This window comes from Haliotis rufescens, unplaced genomic scaffold (genome assembly GCF_023055435.1).
Source record: "Haliotis rufescens isolate VD_foot unplaced genomic scaffold, xgHalRufe1.0.p SCAF_12, whole genome shotgun sequence".
Taxonomy (NCBI): Eukaryota; Metazoa; Mollusca; class Gastropoda; order Lepetellida; family Haliotidae; genus Haliotis; species Haliotis rufescens.
Window position 1 is genome coordinate 29,289,245 of NW_025963802.1, and position 21,780 is coordinate 29,311,024.

At 38.9% G+C, this 21,780-nt stretch overlaps 2 protein-coding genes across 2 annotated transcripts in view; one reads left to right on the forward strand and one right to left on the reverse strand.

Annotated features, from left to right (window-relative positions):
• Nucleotides 1–1,747: 1,747 nt before the first annotated feature.
• LOC124117815 (proline-rich nuclear receptor coactivator 2-like) lies at nucleotides 1,748–2,218 on the reverse strand. The gene has a single exon (XM_046479844.1). It carries the CDS (start codon nucleotides 2,216–2,218, stop codon nucleotides 1,748–1,750), a length of 471 nt encoding a protein of 156 aa, XP_046335800.1.
• A 681-nt stretch (nucleotides 2,219–2,899) lies between these two features.
• LOC124116787 (E3 ubiquitin-protein ligase RNF38-like) overlaps nucleotides 2,900–21,780 on the forward strand; it is an 86,939-nt gene continuing 68,058 nt past the window's right edge. The window contains exons 1-2 of the mRNA XM_046478318.2: nucleotides 2,900–3,015; nucleotides 18,130–18,506. Coding sequence (XP_046334274.1) covers nucleotides 18,167–18,506 — 340 coding nt within the window. The 5' untranslated portion in view covers nucleotides 2,900–3,015; nucleotides 18,130–18,166. The remainder of the gene's footprint in view (nucleotides 3,016–18,129; nucleotides 18,507–21,780) is intronic.

Consider the following 21,780-nt stretch of genomic DNA (forward strand, 5'->3'; position numbering starts at 1 on the left):
TACTGTCTACAGGGGTAAATGATATTGACACACATGTCAAATCACAAAAACAGTTCCTGGTAGTAGAGATTAACGTGTGAAACTTTTACAAGAAACATGAAACTCCAGCCCATGTAAACTTTTCGTAAAATAGGGTTACTATGACTGAATGACAAAAGCACAAAGTAAACTTCAGAAAAAGGTACTTTTAAAAGAGAATTCACAAACCAATAAGTAAATATATTAGGGATGGAAAAAAAGCAAGAATGTCAACTAGCCGGAATAGTGATAACATATGGCAATTACCCCACCCACCCCAAGAATGTTTGAAATTCTACTAGCCCTCAGATACCTTTAACATTAACAAAACTGGTCCGACCTTGCGGGCTAGTGCTTATTTCCATCCCTGTATATCATTAATATCAATGGGTCATAAGTAGAGTGATAATCCATGTATCTTTTTTTTGTTTTTATATATTTTCATATAAAAAAGTTTGTGGTAAAAACATTAGGAAGATTCATTCTTTAGTTCATATGTCAGAAAGGACACTTGATCCTACATTGGCTTTCCCATGGAGCATTTGGTAAAACAAATTATTTTTTTAAATACACGTACAAATGGCATTATCACATTATACTTATGGTCCATTAGATCAAAATAATCAAGCAACACTATCCTTACTCTGAATAGAATACTCTTGCTTGAACATCGTGCTACAAGTACACTACAGGAAACAAGGCTAAACTACATTTTGATGGAACAGGTGACATTATATTAATCCATCATTAACTATACAGAGGGGGGGGGGGGGGGGGGGGGGGGGGGGGGAGAGGTGCAAGTTTACATCACCCCAACATATATTCAACTTGAAAAAGGTGCATTAACATTTAAAAACATTGCTTCAAAATACTCATCAAGGCCATGGGAAAGTTATCATGATCAGTATGCAAAATCTTGTGAACCCTTCATAATTTGTGTGATTTAATGCTGATTGTTGAACACAAACCATCAAACTTACCAAAAAGAAGATGACAATACCTTGGAAGAGTCCAAATGAATTTTGAAACAAATGAAAGAAAAGCAAATGAACAATTAAAGACAATTTCCCTGTCATTATTCACAATCACAAGAAATCAGGACACAAAGAATATTCCGATTTTGGCATACTTTTAACCTTTAAGCAACAGTGAACCCAATTTTACCCAAACAAAATATTAAAACAAGACCCACATAAAACCCACCCATCTTTCATACATGCACCCTCTTCTTATCAAATATGAAAGCATCACATTTGTAAACAAAATCACAGAAGTTTTGCTCAAACAGCACCTCAGAGCAACAGGTCATAAAAGCACTCATTTAACCTGTGTAGTAGGTATTGCACTATTTTGCTCATAACTTAGATGCTGAATATATCACATGAACTTTAGCATACTAATTTATGTACAATAGATTAAAGAACTGCACAAGTACGTGTATGGTGACCAGAGGGGCTATAGATGAAGAATAAATCTATGATAAAAATGCATGGTATGTTAATAAGTATTTCCTCTGGTCTTACAGACGGCTGAAGAAGATGTACAATGATATGTCCACGCATCTATGACTTTAAAAGTTGATGATGTCAAAAATCCAACAATATGAGTCTATGAAAATGCCATACAATGACAATACTGATTCAAGCCTTTACAAAAATAAACTTGGAATGACTTTGATTGTGGGACCCTTTGGCCTTGAATGACAAAAAAGTCATCCCTTAAAAAAAGTCTATGCTTGGACTGGTACTTTCAGTAACATCTTCAAATGACTTGTCATATCGTCACACCTGGGTACAGCATTTTCATTGTTCATCCAGTGGGATGGAGGTTTCGGCAGTACTTTTGGTGAGGGTGGGTCGCTAAATTTAGCACCAGCATAGGCATTTGCCTGTGCATCAAGGATTTCTTCTAACTTCGTTGATTGCATCTCACTCTCGGACGGGCAACGACTCCTCTTCTTGGCTCTATCTCCATCCTTTCGCCTGTCAGAGCTGGGATTTGAGATCAAACCATTTGAGTAGGGTGTAGAATGTTGTGAAAATTTCTGAGCCCGTTTCTCAGTCATAATGTCCTTGGGCCCTGAAACCCTCTTTGGCACTTGTTTAACGTGTTTCGGTGACATTTTCACCTTTTCGTCTCTCTGGGAAATATACTTCCCATTTGACCTTTTAGGTTTGTCCTTAATGTTCGACTGCGACATACCAAGTGTTGACAGGACCATTTGAAAGATCACGCACACTTCTTTATCGAACACACAAAGTAGCCGATCTTCAGGGATAACCAACAGCAGATCTGTAGGGTGTAGAATCTCCTGACAGCTGTACTTCAACGAATTCTTGAACACAACAAATCGACCTCGGTTTGTTTACTTCAAGATGGCGTCCACTATTTATCTTTCAGCGACCTGTAATTTTCTTCTGCTCGTAGATTCAGTAAACTGCTTGCAACCTCCAATATAAGTACAAAAGTGTCTCCTTAAATTCAAGAAATGATTTCTTCAATTTCCAAACTTTCAAAGCCAAATAAATCAACCAAAACTCTGGGCAACTGCCCTCCTTTCTCCTCTTCCTTCCCTTCTTTCCACCGTCTCGCTCGCTTCTCGTCAAACCAGCTTGCCAATCAGGTGCGTTACACGGCACCACGTGACCACAACAACCAATCGTCTTGTGTTTATTTTAATCGCCTCTCGTCATCTGGCTATTTTCGTATTACTCAGTCAACAAAACAAACTTGTGTTTTAATTACAGTTTTTAAAAATATGTATTTATGAGACTATGATTTTCCAATAGTAATCGTAAATTGTTAAGTTTAATACAAAATGTCAATTTTATTTATCTGTCAGAAGGAGGTATTTCCTACGGATCTGACGTCACTACCGTAGGCGGGGAATCCTTTATTTGATTATCATCCGAGAGAAGTGCCTGATAAGTGTTCGATCTGAAGTGAATGTTACTGGTACTAATACATCGAAACCGAGATATTTAACTGCACATAGAGGTGAGGAAATGCTGTGTGATTGTGTATATTTTTATTTATTTATTGGGAAAATCGTAGAAATCATTTTGTGTGATAAGGAAAGATCGGCCCATAAAGCAACTTGATGGCCATTGAAAGGACTGACATGTTTGCACGGAGTTCACGAGCTAAGCAATTTTTCTGGTGCTAGGCGTTCATCCTTATTATCCTAATTTTCTAATCAAAGACGAGCTAGGCTATATACGACTAAAAATGTAAGCGCTTTGAAGCAGCGTGGAGGGGTTTTCTAAAACGCAGATACGTTATAAGAAAGGTCAACATTGATCTTGCCTCGTCCAGCCCACTTTCTATGTCGGTAGCAGAACCTGGCGATATTAATTCGGTCAAACCCAAACACACTGCTCCACGTACTGTACAGTTGAGTCTATGTATAACTGGATCATTATATATCACAGTACTGACCACGCTTTAGAGGATGTTAGCCTCTTGCCCACCGTATTACAAACGTACCACATGCAAAAAGACATGCCCGATTTAAAGAGACACTATTATCATGTAAACGAATCTGTTGTCGGCCAGTATGGGTCCAAATCTTTATTACGATTAATTGAAATAATCCTAAACTTGAGTTTACAATTAGAATCATAATCAAATGAATCCATCTGTAATGAAAACAAATGTCAAGATCAGGATATTGATTATTACTTCTGGTTGAAATGAAATATGAAGATTGGTTTATGCTAGGCCTATTTCATAGGCTTGTCAACAAAAATTACCGTCTAGGTGAAGGTCATACAAAAAAACACATATTTGGGGACGGTCATGAAAAATGGACATTTTATAGTAATATGAAGTGCTTTTAATTTTTTTTCAGGGAGGATCATGAAAAAAATGTACAAGAACATGGGGAGGGTCATCCAAAAATATGACAAGCATTAGATGAGGGTCACTATTTTCAGAACGTTAGTGCTTGAAAAAACCCCGACCCACCCCACCTGTAAATAACCAGTCCTTTACTAGCATAGATTTTACTTGTCTATATCAGTATACCAACTTTGACATGGCTCACTGAAAGACACAGAAGCCTTTACTTTAGAATTGAGTTCAGTAGTAGATGCCTTTAAGACTTTAGTAATTACACAGTGGCAGATCACATGGCAGATACTTAAGCCTAGCAGAGGACCATGTTTGCTTTATTAATTAATCTGTTATGCTAACAATTTAGATAACAATGTTGTATACTGTGTCTGGAGACTTGTCTGATTGTTGTTGTCTTTACATAAATTACTTGTTATTGTGTTGCCAATGGGCTGAATAGTATTTTGTACCATTAATTGAGACTTATATCAACAAAGGCCTGTCATTAAAAGAAATGGTTAACAGCCACTGTCCTGTAAACAGTCAAGTAGATATTCTTTGTCACCAATCAGTTCCCTGTTATTACACCAAGCCCCAACACTACACCTTCATTGTACCTCACTGGCTTCTCTCACATGCTTTAAACAATATTTTATTTTCTGCAAAATGGATTGGTCAACATGCGCAATGCCTATTTAAAGACCTCTCTGATACAAGAACATTTATATAATATATCACAACACACAGTGGATAATGCAAGGTTCAACATAAAATATATATAAATGTACCAAAAATGTCTAACATACATTAAAGGCTTTTGAAACATTTTCTTAGGGTAAAATATGCATGAACAGATTCTATTAGTCTAATATTTGTTTCAGATGACAGAGTTATATTGCCAAACAACATGTTTTTCATATCATAACCTTTTATATAAAAGGAACAGTTTGATGTTATATCCGTATATTTTTTACATCGAAATAAATAATGAAGATTATCTTCATAATAATGATCACAAAAACACTAAGGATCAGTAACATTGTCAGTAACATTGTACGCTAGTTCTACTGTGTGTAAGTAAACTTATAATTTTGTATGTATATTAACTCTATGTGCTCTCAGTATTCACCTGATGAAGGACAAGGAATAACTCTGAAACGTCGTAACAAAGAATGAAAGAAGTTCTTATAATTAAAAAAGTGTAAAATATTCAAAAATTCATGTTCTTCCAAGTTATAAAAACCTTTCAAAGACTTCAGTCGAATAGATAATTCTAATTGTCATATTTTTAGAACTACAAATCATCCCCAAGCGGGGGCAGGGGTGGCCCAGTCGTCTAAGGCGCCGCGAGTCGCTGTGCAGAGTTGCGTCCCTTAGGCACGCCAGAAACCTATGATTGTGGGTTTGAATCCCGGTTCGCCCCGATTATGTTTCTAGGTTTGTCAGCACCATACCCGTGCTCGTGGGTTTCACCGAAGTGTTAAACGTCTAGGACCTGCACCACTTTGGGCTTTCCTCCCACATTAAGCTGACACGCCGTGATGTAACTGGAATACTGTTAAAAGCAGCGTTAAACCCAACTCACTCCCTCACTCACTCATCCCCAAGCCCCACCTTTAGTAACTTAGGTCAGTCCCTGTATAGCCACCTAATTCATTCTTTAGTCAGTGCACCAGTTCTTAGAAATATACAGAATCTAAGCACATTAAGACTGGTACAAAAGGTACTTGTTGACTGATACATCATGGTACATCATGCATGATCAGAATGTTATACCAGATGATGTTGGTCTGGTTTCTTCCTCCAGTGAAGGGATTTACCGTATTCGACGTAATACGCGCCCAGGGCGCTCTCAAAATTAGAAATGGGAGGCTCTTATTAAAATATTATTTTGTCGAAAAAAACAGAGTTGAAAGATAAATTTCGTGGTTTATGCTGACAGCCTGAAACGTTTATATACGAGAGATATATTTTTCCAGAATTTAATTGCCCATAATTAAGGGTGCATATAACACACAAGCGCGAATAAATAATTATTGTGTACATTGATCAATCGAAAAGGGTGCTAATTGGGATTGTTCACGAGCCAATATATTAGCAAATATCGCTGTGGGCGCTTATTACGTCGAATACGGTAATATTCTGCGACTTTATCCACTAGTCTGAAGTCCATGTCTAATAAAATGTTGGTGTGGTCCAGTAAGATCAACTTGTAATAGTCCATGTACTTAGAATAACATCTTGTGAAAAATAATGCCCAAATTCATTTTTGGAACACACTGATTTAATCTGTAGATTTGAATAAAGTTTTAAAATCCAATCCATCATTTTCAAAAGTAACAACGGATGCAAATTCCGGACTGTATTTCCTTGAAATGTTTACAGGGTTTAGAGTCTATGCAATCTATATGTAGGTCAAAGTTCATGGTTTGTGCCATATCTTTAGTGTATAGTATTTAAATAGTATCCAGGAGCTTATGCTGAGGTTTATGTGGGTAAAGATACTTATGTGAATCTTTCACGAAGGTCAGCTGCCAGGCAGGTAGTACCGCATTGTCAAAGGCAAACTGAAATATGTTAAACACTTAAAGTTTGTCAGTACAGTCAGAGATGACGATACAGTGTATCACAGTATGATATCATGGTATTCTTCTGGACCCAAACGTCAGCAGCCAGTCCACCATCCCATCATTTCAACATTAGGGAGGAGGACCTGCTCAGGTCAGTTTCTAAAATAAACTGGGAATGATCTGACTTGCTGGTCTTTGACCTTAGTCTCCAAGCTATATAATATTTCACTATGTATCTGATGCCAGCACAGTATTTAGTTTAATTCTAGATGGGAATTCTTTTCATCTTAAATATACAAGAACCTGATTGAATTACAAATCCGAAATTAAAAAGACTGATGCCCAATATATTTATAATGCAGTACATGTTATCAGCCATCCTTTGTAATCATGCTGATATGAGAATCCTAATTTGAGTCTGTATGAATAAACATCTCATGATTATTTATGGCTGATGAAGCTAGTATATTTGATAAGGTTGTAGTGGATGTTATACAATTAACAATGTCTTTTGTTCAAATGGTACATAAAAATAGCCTTTTCCTTTTCCACAAATTGCGGTCATTTCAAACTTTGACTTTACTAAATCATTATTAAGTTGATCTGTGAGTTCTGTCAAAGATTTAATCCATCAATTTAAATGCTACAATCAGAATAAAATAGTTTAGATTCCTCTTCATTTATCCTGCAACTCTTTTTATTAGAGAAATTTACCTAAGATTAATTGTTGACTTTTCCAATAATGATTATAGCGATTAATCATATATGTACTTTTTATGTTATTGTTGGCTGCTGCAAACACTGAATAAAGATATGTAACAAAAATAAATACCTGAAAATGTAAAAGGAAACATTATGCATTTTAGACAACGGTAAGGTTTCTTTTAAATCAAGCGACCTAAACAACTTTATTTCAAGTGGGAGAGCAGAAGGTCAGTGGTGTGACCCCAGACTGTGTCATGGTAAAAAAACATTTAAAGATGATAGTACTTGTTGCTACCCTGTCTTGTACTTGTCATTAGCGGGAGAAAACAAGGAGTGGTTGGCCCTGAGTATGTACACCGTGTCTCAGTGGGTCTGCATGTTACACTGTGGCATGGTATCTCAGTGGGCTAGCACTTTAAACCCAGCTTCAGAATGGTCTAGTACACGCACACGCACATGCACTCACGGTAGCAGGTTGCAACGTCATCACATAAATTTATTAAAATGGAAACATAGATGCATAATCTAGTCTAAGTAAGTAAAATCTCATATCTCTGATCACTGTCACAGAGCTACAGGTGAGCTGCGTATTTGCGTAAAATACCCCCCAAAATTATTCAAAAACCTATTACTTTCAATTAACTTGCGTACACAAACGCATGCATTATAGAAAAACTCAAATGTATAAAAACAGAACGTGTAAATACCCAATGAAGTTTTTTCAACATGTGTACACCAGAGCTAATTTCCAAAACACAATTTGGAACTAATTTACTTTCCGAGTCAAGCCAATATTTAGAACTGTTATCATGGTTATATACATCTAAAACATTTTTTTTTTAAATAAATCTCAAAATGTTTACTCATTTTGGGAAAAAAACCAATAGAATGATGAATAGATAAGTGAAAAAATATTGGTTACCCAAAGAAAAATGTAATAACCCAATTAAATAGAAACCTTCGAGTAAAAACTCAATTACTCAGAAAGTTATCTGGAGCACTGCTGTCATGAATTACGCATAACACATGGATTAGTGATATGGTATAGTAAATAAAACTTAGAGGTACTCAACGTGTTGATGTTGTTTGGCAAGAAAAGGTTAGTTGGTTTTTTTTACACTAACTTTTCACGCATGTGGTGCATGTTGACATAAATGTTAGGTTGCATTTTTCAATAATAGGTTGCACTTGTGCATGTTTTAGATAGCTAAATCGAGCCCTGCACCATCATGCAGATCACTATATGGGAGTACTAATCTTGAACATGACAATGGCAAGCAGAAAAAGAAGAGGGCAAGACATAGCTACACAGACATGGAGAGAATTTCGAAACAGATGAATATCATTCTTAATCACTAAACTTATAGAAAACATGAATATGTTAAACGACCTTGATGTGATGTCATAATCAAATATCAGTGCTTATTTGAATGATAACCTATCCCAGTAATTATATGTGGCATTAGACACATACACAATCTAGGCCAGGAAGAATATGTCATTCATTCTATTATACTTTGGCCCTCAGTCAGTGGTCATGAATTTCTTGGTGGGACCGACACGACAGTCTGGTTATCAACATCAGCTGGCTCTGTTGGTACAGATAGTGATAACATCAGCTGGCTCTGTTGGGACAAAGTGTTCAACATCAGCTGTTCCTGTTGGGACAGAGTGTTCAACATCAGCTGGCTCTGTTGGTACAGATAGTGATAACATCAGCTGGCTCTGTTGGGACAAAGTGTTCAACATCAGCTGTTCCTGTTGGTACAGAGTGTTCAACATCAGCTGGCTCTGTTGGTACAGATAGTGATAACATCAGCTGGCTCTGTTGGTACAGAGTGTTCAACATCAGCTGGCCCTGTTGGTACAGATAGTGATAACATCAGCTGGCTCTGTTGGTACAGAGTGTTCAACATCAGCTGGCCCTGTTGGTACAGAGTGTTCAACATCAGCTGGCCCTGTTGGTACAGATAGTGATAACATCAGCTGGCTCTGTTGGTACAGAGTGTTCAACATCAGCTGGCTCTGTTGGTACAGAGTGTTCAACATCAGCTGGCCCTGTTGGTACAGAGTGTTCAACATCAGCTGGCCCTGTTGGTACAGATAGTGATAACATCAGCTGGCTCTGTTGGTACAGAGTGTTCAACATCAGCTGGCCCTGTTGGTACAGAGTGTTCAACATCAGCTGGCCCTGTTGGTACAGATAGTGATAACATCAGCTTGCTCTGTTGGGACAAAGTGTTCAACATCAGCTGTTCCTGTTGGGACAGAGTGTTCAACATCAGCTGGCTCTGTTCGTACGGAGTGTTCAACATCAGCTGGCTCTGTTGGGACAGATAGTGATAACATCAGCTGGCTCTGTTGGTACAGAGTGTTCAACATCAGCTGGCCCTGTTGGTACAGAGTGTTCAACATCAGCTGGCCCTGTTGGTACAGATAGTGATAACATCAGCTTGCTCTGTTGGGACAAAGTGTTCAACATCAGCTGTTCCTGTTGGGACAGAGTGTTCAACATCAGCTGGCTCTGTTGGTACGGAGTGTTCAACATCAGCTGGCTCTGTTGGGACAGAGTGTTCAACATCAGCTGTTCCTGTTTGGACAGAGTGTTCAACATCAGCTGGCTCTGTTGGTACAGATAGTGATATTATCAGCTGGCTCTGTTGGGACAAAGTGTTCAACATCAGCTGTTCCTGTTGGTACAGAGTGTTCAACATCAGCTGGCTCTGTTCGTACGGAGTGTTCAACATCAGCTGGCTCTGTTGGGACAGAGTGTTCAACATCAGCTGTTCCTGTTTGGACAGAGTGTTCAACATCAGCTGGCTCTGTTGGTACAGATAGTGATATTATCAGCTGGCTCTGTTGGGACAAAGTGTTCAACATCAGCTGTTCCTGTTGGGACAGAGTGTTCAACATCAGCTGGCTCTGTTGGTACAGAGTGTTCAACATCAGCTGGCCCTGTTGGTACAGATAGTGATATTATCAGCTGGCTCTGTTGGGACAAAGTGTTCAACATCAGCTGTTCCTGTTGGGACAGAGTGTTCAACATCAGCTGGCTCTGTTGGTACGGAGTGTTCAACATCAGCTGGCTCTGTTGGGACAGAGTGTTCAACATCAGCTGTTCCTGTTTGGACAGAGTGTTCAACATCAGCTGTTCCTGTTTGGACAGAGTGTTCAACATCAGCTGGCCCTGTTGGTACAGAGTGTTCAACATCAGCTGGCCCTGTTGGTACAGAGTGTTCAACATCAGCTGGCTCTGTTGGGACAGAGTGTTCAACATCAGCTGGCTCTGTTGGGACAGAGTGTTCAACATCAGCTGGCTCTGTTGGGACAGAGTGTTCAACATCAGCTGTTCCTGTTTGGACAGAGTGTTCAACATCAGCTGGCCCTGTTGGTACAGAGTGTTCAACATCAGCTGGCCCTGTTGGTACAGAGTGTTCAACATCAGCTGGCTCTGTTGGGACAGAGTGTTCAACATCAGCTGGCTCTGTTGGGACAGAGTGTTCAACATCAGCTGGCTCTGTTGGGACAGAGTGTTCAACATCAGCTGTTCCTATTGGGATTGGGTGTTCAACATCAGCTGGCCCTGTTGGGACAGAGTGTTCAACATCAGCTGTTCCTGTTGGGACAGAGTGTTCAACATCAGCTGGCCCTGTTGGTACAGAGTGTTCAACATCAGCTGGCCCTGTTGGTACAGAGTGTTCAACATCAGCTGGCTCTGTTGGGACAGAGTGTTCAACATCAGCTGGCCCTGTTGGTACAGAGTGTTCAACATCAGCTGGGGGGCGGTCGGGTAGCCTAGTGGTTAAAGCGTTCGCTCGTCACGCCGAAGACCCGGGTTCGATTCCCGACATGGGTACAATGTGTGAAGCCCATTTCTGGTGTCCCCCGCCGTGATATTGCTGGAATATTGCTAAAAGCGGCGTAAAACCATACTCACTCACTCACTCAACATCAGCTGGCCCTGTTGGTACAGAGTGTTCAACATCAGCTGGCTCTGTTGGTACAGAGTGTTCAACATCAGCTGGCTCTGTTGGTACAGAGTGTTCAACATCAGCTGGCCGTGTTGGTACAGAGTGTTCAACATCAGCTGGCCCTGTTGGTACAGAGTGTTCAACATCAGCTGTTCCTGTTGGTACGGACACTAAAGGTGTGTTGTTCCACCAAGACAAAGCCCATGTGCACAGGTCACCGTGGCTGCAATGTGTGACTGGCTTTGAACTCACTGGACATCTTCTGTATCTATCAGATTTCCCCCTCTTCCCTAATACGAAGAAAGAACTGTCTGGTGAGTATTATGCAAATGAAGATGAAAATATTCCTGCCGTGAGAGATATTTTACACCACCGAGAGGAAGTCTTCTCCAGCATCATCAGCCGAAGTGTGTGGACCGGGGAAGAGATTATCTTGAAACCCAATTTGCAACAAAAAAATCCATCGATGGAGAACTTTTCTTTCAGGCACTCCTAGTACACATTTAACATAACAAGATTCAGTATTAATAAACCTCTGCATAGAATTAAGTTCTGAAATAAAGCTCTGTGTGGAAATTGTAATATCACCTCAAGTGTTATTAATAGTATATTCATGCCAGTTGTGTCTATATGTGAAGAAACACTGCCGTGGATAGAGGTGGGGCTTGTCTATTGTAATCACACAAGCCTGTCTGGTGTCATGTCACCTTAGATTGAATATTTGATTGAAAGGTCATTATAGATCTGTATTAACCTGTTTTCATTGAAATTTGATCAGTGATGAGCATGTAATTGACGACAGCAAGACTTCCTATTCCATTCATCGTAATACTTTGTGACACAATGTACATCATTGTCCTAGATCACATGCCCCAACTATTAAACTCTGGAACAGTTAACAGATTACAAAATTAATGATGACAGCAAAACCAAAAATATGAATTAACACAAATAATTAAATGTTATGAATTTTGATTTCAGACCTGGAACTAGATCTTGTCAGATAGTTTACGGTTGCCTCAGCTAGTGACATTTTGATGTAGATACACTACAGAAGTATTGGGATAGCACATTAGAAACAAGTTTTCAAGCCAATGGGCCCTAATGTTAAAAGATAAAGGTTTCAGGGGTCCCTGGATTCAAGTACTCATAACCCAGTTGGGAACCCATGTGTGTTTTCAGCCTTTACATGTATTGTGGAAAATTAACATTGAGTGGAAGATACAATAGGAATATTCTTCTACTTCACAGCTTCACATCACTGTTTTAAATATTTCACTTATGGATTAACAGGGATCGATTTCGCTACATATCCAAGCTGCACCAGTAAAGGTTAAACACTAGTGCAGGTAACTTTTCCTACAAGTGCACTGCAGTGGTTATATTTGATAAAAGTGGAAATGTTTTAGAATTGGCTTCCAATCTTTTTGAATCCAGGAAACAAAATTTTACGAAATTAGTGAAATACACAGGTGGTCTGAATGCAGTGAACTAGTAGAGCTAATTCTTCACAATTACCACTAGAACAGTCACTCATGAAGTTACAATCACAACAAACAGACACTTTGATACTTCTTTTTGAGGTTGTTTACTGGATATCATGATGTAAAAGCCATATACAGATTTACCTAAAATAAAATACCAGAGCACATTCTCAAGTTTATGTTCTCTTTGAATTTATTTAATATTCAAAATAACTGAAAATACAGTTTTTCAATTTATGATAAACTGGTGCAGCCAGTAATTTGGTGGTGCAACCTGATTCATTTACTTGGTTGCACCTGGTGCAGGTGGTAAAACAAAATGAAATCGTACCCTGATTAATTATTTTAACATTAAATATACTTGACAAGCTTTCTGAAATATTTAGAACTGACCACAACTGACCATTATGTCTCATATTTAGACATGCTCAGCTGTACCCCATAACCACTCTATGCCCGATATGCCGTCTCATATTTAGACATGCTCAGCTGTACCCCATAACCACTCTTTGCCCGATGCGCCGTCTCATATTAAGACATGCTCAGCTGTACCACATAACCACTCTTTGCCCGATATGCCGTCTCATATTTAGACATGCTCAGCTGTACCCCATAACCACTCTATGCCCGATATGCTGTCTCATATTTGGACATGCTCAGCTGTACCACATAACCACTCTATGCCCGATGTGCTGTCTCATATTTAGACATGCTCAGCTGTACTCCATAACCACTCTATGCCCGATGTGCCGTCTCATCATGCTCATATTTAGACATGCTCAGCTGTACCCCATAACCACTCTATGCCCGATATGCTGTCTCATATTTAGACAAGCTCAGCTGTACCACATAACCACTCTATGCCCGATATGCTGTCTCATATTTGGACATGCTCAGCTGTACCACATAACCACTCTATGCCCGATATGCTGTCTCATATTTAGACATGCTCAGCTGTACCCCATAACCACTCTTTGCCCGATGTGCCGTCTCATATTAAGACATGCTCAGCTGTACCACATAACCACTCTTTGCCCGATATGCCGTCTCATATATGGACATGCTCAGCTGTACCCCATAACCACTCTATGCCCGATATGCTGTCTCATATTTGGACATGCTCAGCTGTACCACATAACCACTCTATGCCCGATGCGCTGTCTCATATTTAGACATGCTCAGCTGTACTTCATAACCACTCTATGCCCGATGTGCCGTCTCATCATGCTCATATTTAGACATGCTCAGCTGTACCACATAACCACTCTATGCCCGATATGCTGTCTCATATTTAGACATGCTCAGCTGTACCACATAACCACTCTATGCCCGATATGCTGTCTCATATTTGGACATGCTCAGCTGTACCACATAACCACTCTATGCACGATATGCTGTCTCATATTTAGACATGCTCAGCTGTACTCCATAACCACTCTATGCCCGATGTGCCGTCTCATATTTAGACATGCTCAGCTGTACCACATAACCACTCTATGCCCGATATGCTGTCTCATATTTAGACATGCTCAGCTGTACCACATAACCACTCTATGCCCGATATGCCGTCTCATATTTAGACATGCTCAGCTGTACCACATAACCACTCTTTGCTCGATATGCTGTCTCATATTTAGACATGCTCAGCTGTACCACATAACCACTCTATGCCCGATATGCTGTCTCATATTTAGACATGCTCAGCTGTACCACATAACCACTCTGTGCCCGATATGCTGTCTCATATTTAGACATGCTCAGCTGTACCACATAACCACTCTTTGCCCGATGTGCTGTCTCATATTTAGACATGCTCAGCTGTACATCATAACCACTCTGTGCCCGATATGCTGTCTCATATTTAGACATGCTCAGCTGTACCACATAACCGCTCTATGTCCGATATGCTGTCTCATATTTAGACATGCTCAGCTGTACCCCATAACCACTCTATGCCCGATGTGCTGTCTCATATATGGACATGCTCAGCTGTACCCCATAACCACTCTATGCCCGATGTGCAGTCTCATATTTAGATTTGCTCAGCTGCACCCCATAACCACTCTATGCCCGATGTGCCGTCTCATATTTAGACATGCTCAGCTGTACCCCATAACCACTCTATGCCCGATTAGCGTTAAACCAAACTCACTCACTCACTCACATTTAGACATGCTCGGCTGTACTCCATAACCACTCTATTGCTTTGAAAAAGCCACTCATATCAGTGAATGACCTATTTCGATAGGTAGCGCGTCTGCCCGGATTGCGGAAGGTCCCGGGTTCGATCCCTGGCCGCATCATACCAAAAGACGTTAAAAGTTGGTACTTGTTGTTACCCTGTCTGGCACTCGGCATTAAGGGGCTAAAACAAGGACTGGTTGGCTTGGAGTCAGTATACTGTGTCTGAGTGGGATATTCATGTTAAAATGTTAAACTGCGGCATGGTATCTCAGTGGGCTAGCACTATAAATCGGCATCAGTCCGGACTAATACAAACACACACACACGTAGATGCACGTCGCCTAATAAGTGCAATAATCTTGGACGCGATGTTAAACCCAATTTCACCTTGCCTCACCTCACCTATTTCAATAATCATTCAATTCAGGGTTGAACGTTAACAGAAGTCTTCTAATTTGAGACTAGTATTATTCAGGAATGACTAAGGACAGCTCCATGTGGACTAGCACTTTTGCCATTAGGTCTGTGTTAGACACTAGCAGATTATTTTTTTGTGGTTTAGTAAAAATATAAATGAATTTCAAACTGAAAAATGTCTGTTTAAGCACTGCATTCAGTTTACCATGTTATCTAAATTTAAAAAAAATAAAATTACAGGTCCCAAATAGGTTAATTCAGGCTCATATTGAGCCATGATCGTAAGGAGAGACTTGTTCTTTGTTATCAGTCCTCTGCACAAGCTCCTCACAGTGATAGCCCATTCACAGAGCTCCCGATACCATTACTGCCACCGGTCACAGGTCCCCACTGTGACCTGCGGCCAAAACCATGCATGGAGTTGAACTCACAACAAACTAACCGTTATCTTTCAAACATGTTATGACTCCAATACTTTTCCCTTTGCTAAATTATTTTCATTGTTTGTCAAATTGAATTTCTATTTCACTTCCACTATCATGTGATTGCTGTAGTAAGAATGTAAGGGGAGAAGTTGGGTACTTTTCTGTTAGTCTGCAATCTCAAACCAATCTGATTAAACAAACAAAACACAAATTCATCTGGGAAATAGTAAATCAACCATAAACCGTTTCAAAATTCACGATGATAGCTTTCCCAAATACATACACATGCACAATAATATAAGTGTCACCACGTTTTGAGGTTAAAGGGCAAATTTCAAGATGCTTGCAATAGCGGCTTCCACGCTGCTGTCTGCGATGTTACTGGGAGGGTGTCACGTGCTGGGAAGGAGCTCTATCCCTGCAGTAATAAGGGAGACAACCCAGCAATTAGACTGCCTTGTAATGAAACTGAACAATACCCACTTGATGTAACAATCACTGCAGCGTGAACACACAGTGTGTGTTAGATGTAAGCCAGACGGTTGTCATTGTTTCAGCCTCATTAATAGATGCTGCTGTGATTTCACAGACTACTGATACACTGAAACTACACTGAACTGTGATATGGCCTTCAACACTGTACATGATACATACAGGCCAGTATCACAATACATGAGCATACAAAATGCGTATGATTTACTTACGTAATGAAATAAAATCCTTGTCTTGCCCTGTGAGCTGTGTGCTGTTTATGAGCTTGATCATGTTGATGTCATAGATAGGACTGAAAAGGTTTTGTCACTTGCTATTACCTGTGATGTCTGAAGTGACTGTCATGTATCAAAGTGACTTTGTTTTTTCTTTCCAAAACAAAATACTTATACAGTTATACTTATTGTATTGTGTCTACTGTATCAAGATATGTATAGTATTGAGTCTACTGTATCAAGATTCGTATTGCATCGTGTCTACTGTATCAAGATACGTATTGCATCGTGTCTACTGTATCAAGATACGTATTGCATTGTGTCTACAGTATCAAGATACATATTGCATCGTGTCTACTTACTGTATCAAGATATGTATTGCATAGTGTCTACTGTATCAAGATACGTATTGCATAGTGTCTACTGTATCAAGATATGTATTGCATAGTGTCTACTGTATCAAGATACGTATTGTATTGTGTCTACTGTATCAAGATATGTATAGTATTGTGTCTACTGTATCAAGATATGTATTGCATAGTGTCTACTGTATCAAGATACGTATTGTATTGTGTCTACTGTATCAAGATACGTATTGTATTGTGTCTACTGTATCAAGATATGTATAGTATTGAGTCTACTGTATCAAGATTCGTATTGCATCGTGTCTACTGTATCAAGATACGTATTGCATCGTGTCTACTGTATCAAGATACGTATTGCATTGTGTCTACAGTATCAAGATACATATTGCATCGTGTCTACTTACTGTATCAAGATATGTATTGCATAGTGTCTACTGTATCAAGATACGTATTGCATCGTGTCTACTGTATCAAGATATGTATTGCATAGTGTCTACTGTATCAAGATACGTATTGCATCGTGTCTACTGTATCAAGATATGTATTGCATCATGACTACTGTATCAAGATACGTATTGTATTGTGTCTACTGTATCAAGATATGTATTGTATTGAGTCTACTGTATGAAGATTCATATTGCATCGTGTCTACTGTATCAAGATATGTATTGCATCGTGTCTACTGAATCAAGATATGTATTGCATCATGTCTACTGTATGAAGATACGTATTGCATCGTGTCTACTGTATCAAGATACGTATTGCATCGTGTCTACAGTATCAAGATACATATTGCATTGTGTCTACTTTATCAAGATATGTATAGCATTGTGACTACAGTATCAAGATACATATTGCATCGTGAATTCAGTAGACATGATGCAATACTTATCTTGATACAGTGGACAGATAGATTGAGCTCTCATTATCCAATGCCTGGTGGAAGCGCCAGCTAATGAGGATCAGGTGGTTACATTATGTCTCTTGGCTGATTGTGTGTCATTGTACCCCAACAGCATTGATCCTTGCTCATGCAGTTTTGATCACTGGTTTGGCCATGGTTCAGTTTCTTATCATCTTCCCGAGGCAAGTGAGTTAACTGACTATAAAAGTCCAGCCATGATTAACTTGAACAGTGTTTAACCTAGTGGGGTAGCTTAGTGGCTAAAGTGTTCACTCATCACGCCGAAGGCCGGGTTTGATTCCCCACATGGGTAAAATGTGTGAAGCACATTTCTGGGTCATGGGTCACATGGGTCACTGGGTGATGACAAGGTCCCATTGACTTACACGCTTAACTTCAAACACTGCTGAATTGTGTTAAAAGATTATTTACCTTCCCATACACAAGCAAGCCCTCTAATTTGAGAGAAGGGAATTCATCTGCATCATCATTTTCAACGTATTTGTTTCTGTTTTTATATTAATACGCTCTGGTTTATTTTCCAGTAAGCTGTGATCCCGGTGGCGCTCACTGCCAGTGATTATGCCTGTTGCTGCCTCCCAGAAGGACCCACAAATCGTGCAATACCACCAGCTCCTCCCCAAGCCACCCTCCTGCCATGCTGGCCATATTACCTCAAACTTTGTACAAAGTCCAGAGAACCTGTGCGGCGCCGAGTCCGTGGCACTGATGCCCGAAGGTGCCAGTCAGTTGGCCAGTCTGTCTGCTGCAGTGTCCGGAGTGGGCGAGAGTCAAGGTCACTACATCAGCACACACAGCCCCCCTATACTGAACCTCAGTCCCAACCTTAGCCCCACAGAACCACAGAGAACGTCACCCTTCTATGATCTACGAGAAAGCACTCGAAGACGCAGTATTCAAGGTAGGAGTCATTGTCATTTAAATATCGACATTGGATTTTCAGATTTGTCGTGTCTTAGATTCTGACATACATCATATTGTGAAGAAAGAAAGAATTTTGTTTTGAATTTTGAGAACTGAATATGTGCCCAGAAAGAATGGTGTTGTCAGTGTTTTTTTGTTTTGCAGTGTATTGAAAGCAGCAGCTCTGTAGCCTTTATGGATATATGAAAGCATTAGTATGGTAGCTTGAGTTTAAACATAGCCAATGATTCCATTCAGGTTTTTACAAATAGATATATTGGTTATTTTCTCACATGAAATAATTTCAAGCTAGCAGAGCCTCGGTAAGTTGATAAGCTCCATGGTGTATATGCCACAAGTTGGTACTACTTATATCATGTACAGTGATCTGCCATCTTCATAGGATGCTGTGGGTTGTTAATCAGAAAAATGTGCCCTGAATAAAGAAGATGGACATTGCGGTTCAGTTATGTCTTGAAAGAAGACTACCCTGACTATATATGAGGAAGATAGCTTGTGTTGAATCAAACTATTAGATTGTAAGACATGTAGTTTTATGCAGTGAAGAATCTATGTTGGTCTTGATACCATTTTAAGACTTATACACACAACTGAGATATTTTTAGTTATTTTTGTTTTAAATTGAACATTGGCTACAGATCAAGTTTGTCCAATTTTATTTTTCTGGATCCAGATTATATGTGTTGACAGGCTTACCTGTTTCAACATGAATAATTCTAAGAATATTTTGATGATAATAATTTATTAACACTGAAGCTATATATTCTAGTTTGATTGGCATGTAGGACCCAAACTCAAGTTTGTTCTTGCATGTCAACCTAGTTAAAATTTGCAATTTATGTTTCATAACCAATAAGGGAAATAAAAATGGCTCACTCAAGTTCATTTCAAGTTCAAGACGTATGTCAGCTGTCTCCAATGATATGTCTCAATGTAGATTTTCCTATCCCCAGCATTATGGGTGAGCTGAGGCACAATTTCCTGACTTTTATGGTTATCCAAAGGTTCAGACTAGAAATAGCTGTACATCATTCTATTTTTAAAGGAATTTCAAATTAGCATAGGATGTTGAACCCAAAATTATAATTTCATGTATAGTATGTCAGTCTTAAAATCATATAAGTCAAGGCAATTAAACAAATCTGTTACGACAGTGATGGATTTACTAATTTATGAAGTAGTCTCAAGATATATATATATTATATCAGTTATTCTCCCTTTTAGTATGGTAGGTTGATTCCAAAATATCTGTTATCTTCCTATTTTGACATTGACGTTAAAATGCAAAGTTGAATGTGGCTTTAAAACTATATATTTCACGTCGAATAATTTGGTCCCTATCATCCATTGCAGGGGTTCATCTATTATTATTTACAGTTCTTAAGGGCTTTAGTTAATTTGAATGTATTGAACAATTTAGATTTTGATGTGTGGATTAAAAATATGGCAGTGGTGTTAACGGTGATACAATGAAATATAGATTTGTGAATTAATTGTTGAAGTTTTAGTCTCATATAGTTCAATCTAGATATTGATAGTATTGATGTTAACCGCATTTTTATTAATAGCCCAGTAGTTGGAACATTGTTTGGCCAAAGTATTATTATTTTGGGGGTAAATGATTTTGTATGCCTCAGTATTTCCATCCTTTGTGTCAGACAATGCCACAAGTCATCTTACTGGCTTTTGATGGAAAATTCAGTCAGTGTTAACTAACTGATTAACTTTGCTACTAAGTTTGAGTAATTGTTAATTTCTTGGTGTCAGCATGCAATCACTGGCCAATAATTTAATACAATATGCGTAGAATATGATCTGTAACACGGTCCCAGGACTAAAGAAAATGGATTGTGATGTCTTATTGGTTTCTGTGTTTCCTCTTCCACAAAGGGGGCAGATGGTAAGGTTGTGTGGAATTTAGTGCCATTGACTCAGAAAACCATCATATTGGCAGAGGGCATGGGCAACCAAGTTGTCTAAGGCGCCTCAATTTGCTGTGCGGAGTTGCATCCCTTAGGTGTGAGAGAAACCTATAATTGTAGGTTTGAATTCTAAATTTGTTCTGATATTATTTCAATGTTTGTCAGCTTTTACCAATGCTCCTGGGTTTCACTAAAGCAGTACATGTCATAACCCAAACCCATTCATTCAAACTGATGTTATTACTGCTAGAAGTGATGTCAATTGTATCTTCATTTTTTATTATTTTAATGTACCTTTTAAACAATATTAAAAATTATATTATTTAATATGTCTATTACACAGTGATCATAAATGTAAGATAGAAACACATTTCAAATAAACCCTTTTGAACTTATAAATGTTCTTGAATGTGATAAACTATTCTATATATGCACTTTATGCAGTACTAAATGCACTTATTTTTACCTTTAACATAAATATAATTTGACAAAATGGACATATGTTTTCTCTTTAACTTTTTTTCGTGTAGTGATCACATGGTGTTATTGTAACCTTGTACAATGTTTTAGGGTCTATGGATATGTATATTCCTTTTTAACATTATCATATGTCGTAAAAACATTATTTTGAAGCCGAGATCTTACAAATACAAAGTGTTGTCGGAATTGATCAGTAATTCCCATATAACATTTGTGTGTCTATACACAGATGTAGTTCCTTGTGACACGACACACGGGCCACTGAGTGACACACGCTGACACAGATCCCTCGTTGATTGCACACACGTGTGTGACGCAGAGGCAGTTCCCGGTCAGGGGATGGGCATTGTGTGTGATTGACAGCAGAAGAAAGATGCCTGTTCCATAGAAGCTGTATCTTTGAAAGTGAATGTTAAAAATGGATGGAGGTCTGTGTTTGGGCATGTACATTTCATGATGATTGACATATCACTGAAATAAGCATCAATACCCTGCTTCAGCAATGATCAGTGGTCCATTGACATGGTTTTGTTAGGTGTGTGCTGTCTTGTGTACAACAGCCACGCAGACTATCATAGCTTCTTTAATGGCTGCTTCTGGTTGCAGTCTCATCATACTATCAAAAGCATTTTAGAGTTAAATTTTTTTATGGACTAGCGATTGCTGTTCAATGCAAATATAATCAATGAGCTTTTCTGATATCAGATCCTCCATATTCTAGGGTGTTATTTAGAGATGGCAACCGCTACAATTTGGGAAGAATCATGCTATTTTAGACCAAATGTTTCAAAGTGAAGGTATATAGTAATATTGGTTTCTAAAATGTTACCAGTAATTTGGAAAAGTTTT

Coding starts and splice junctions, on each gene's coding strand:
- LOC124117815 (XM_046479844.1), bottom strand. CDS start 2,218: ATGTCGCAGTCGAACATTAAGGACAAACCTAAAAGGTCAAATGGGAAG.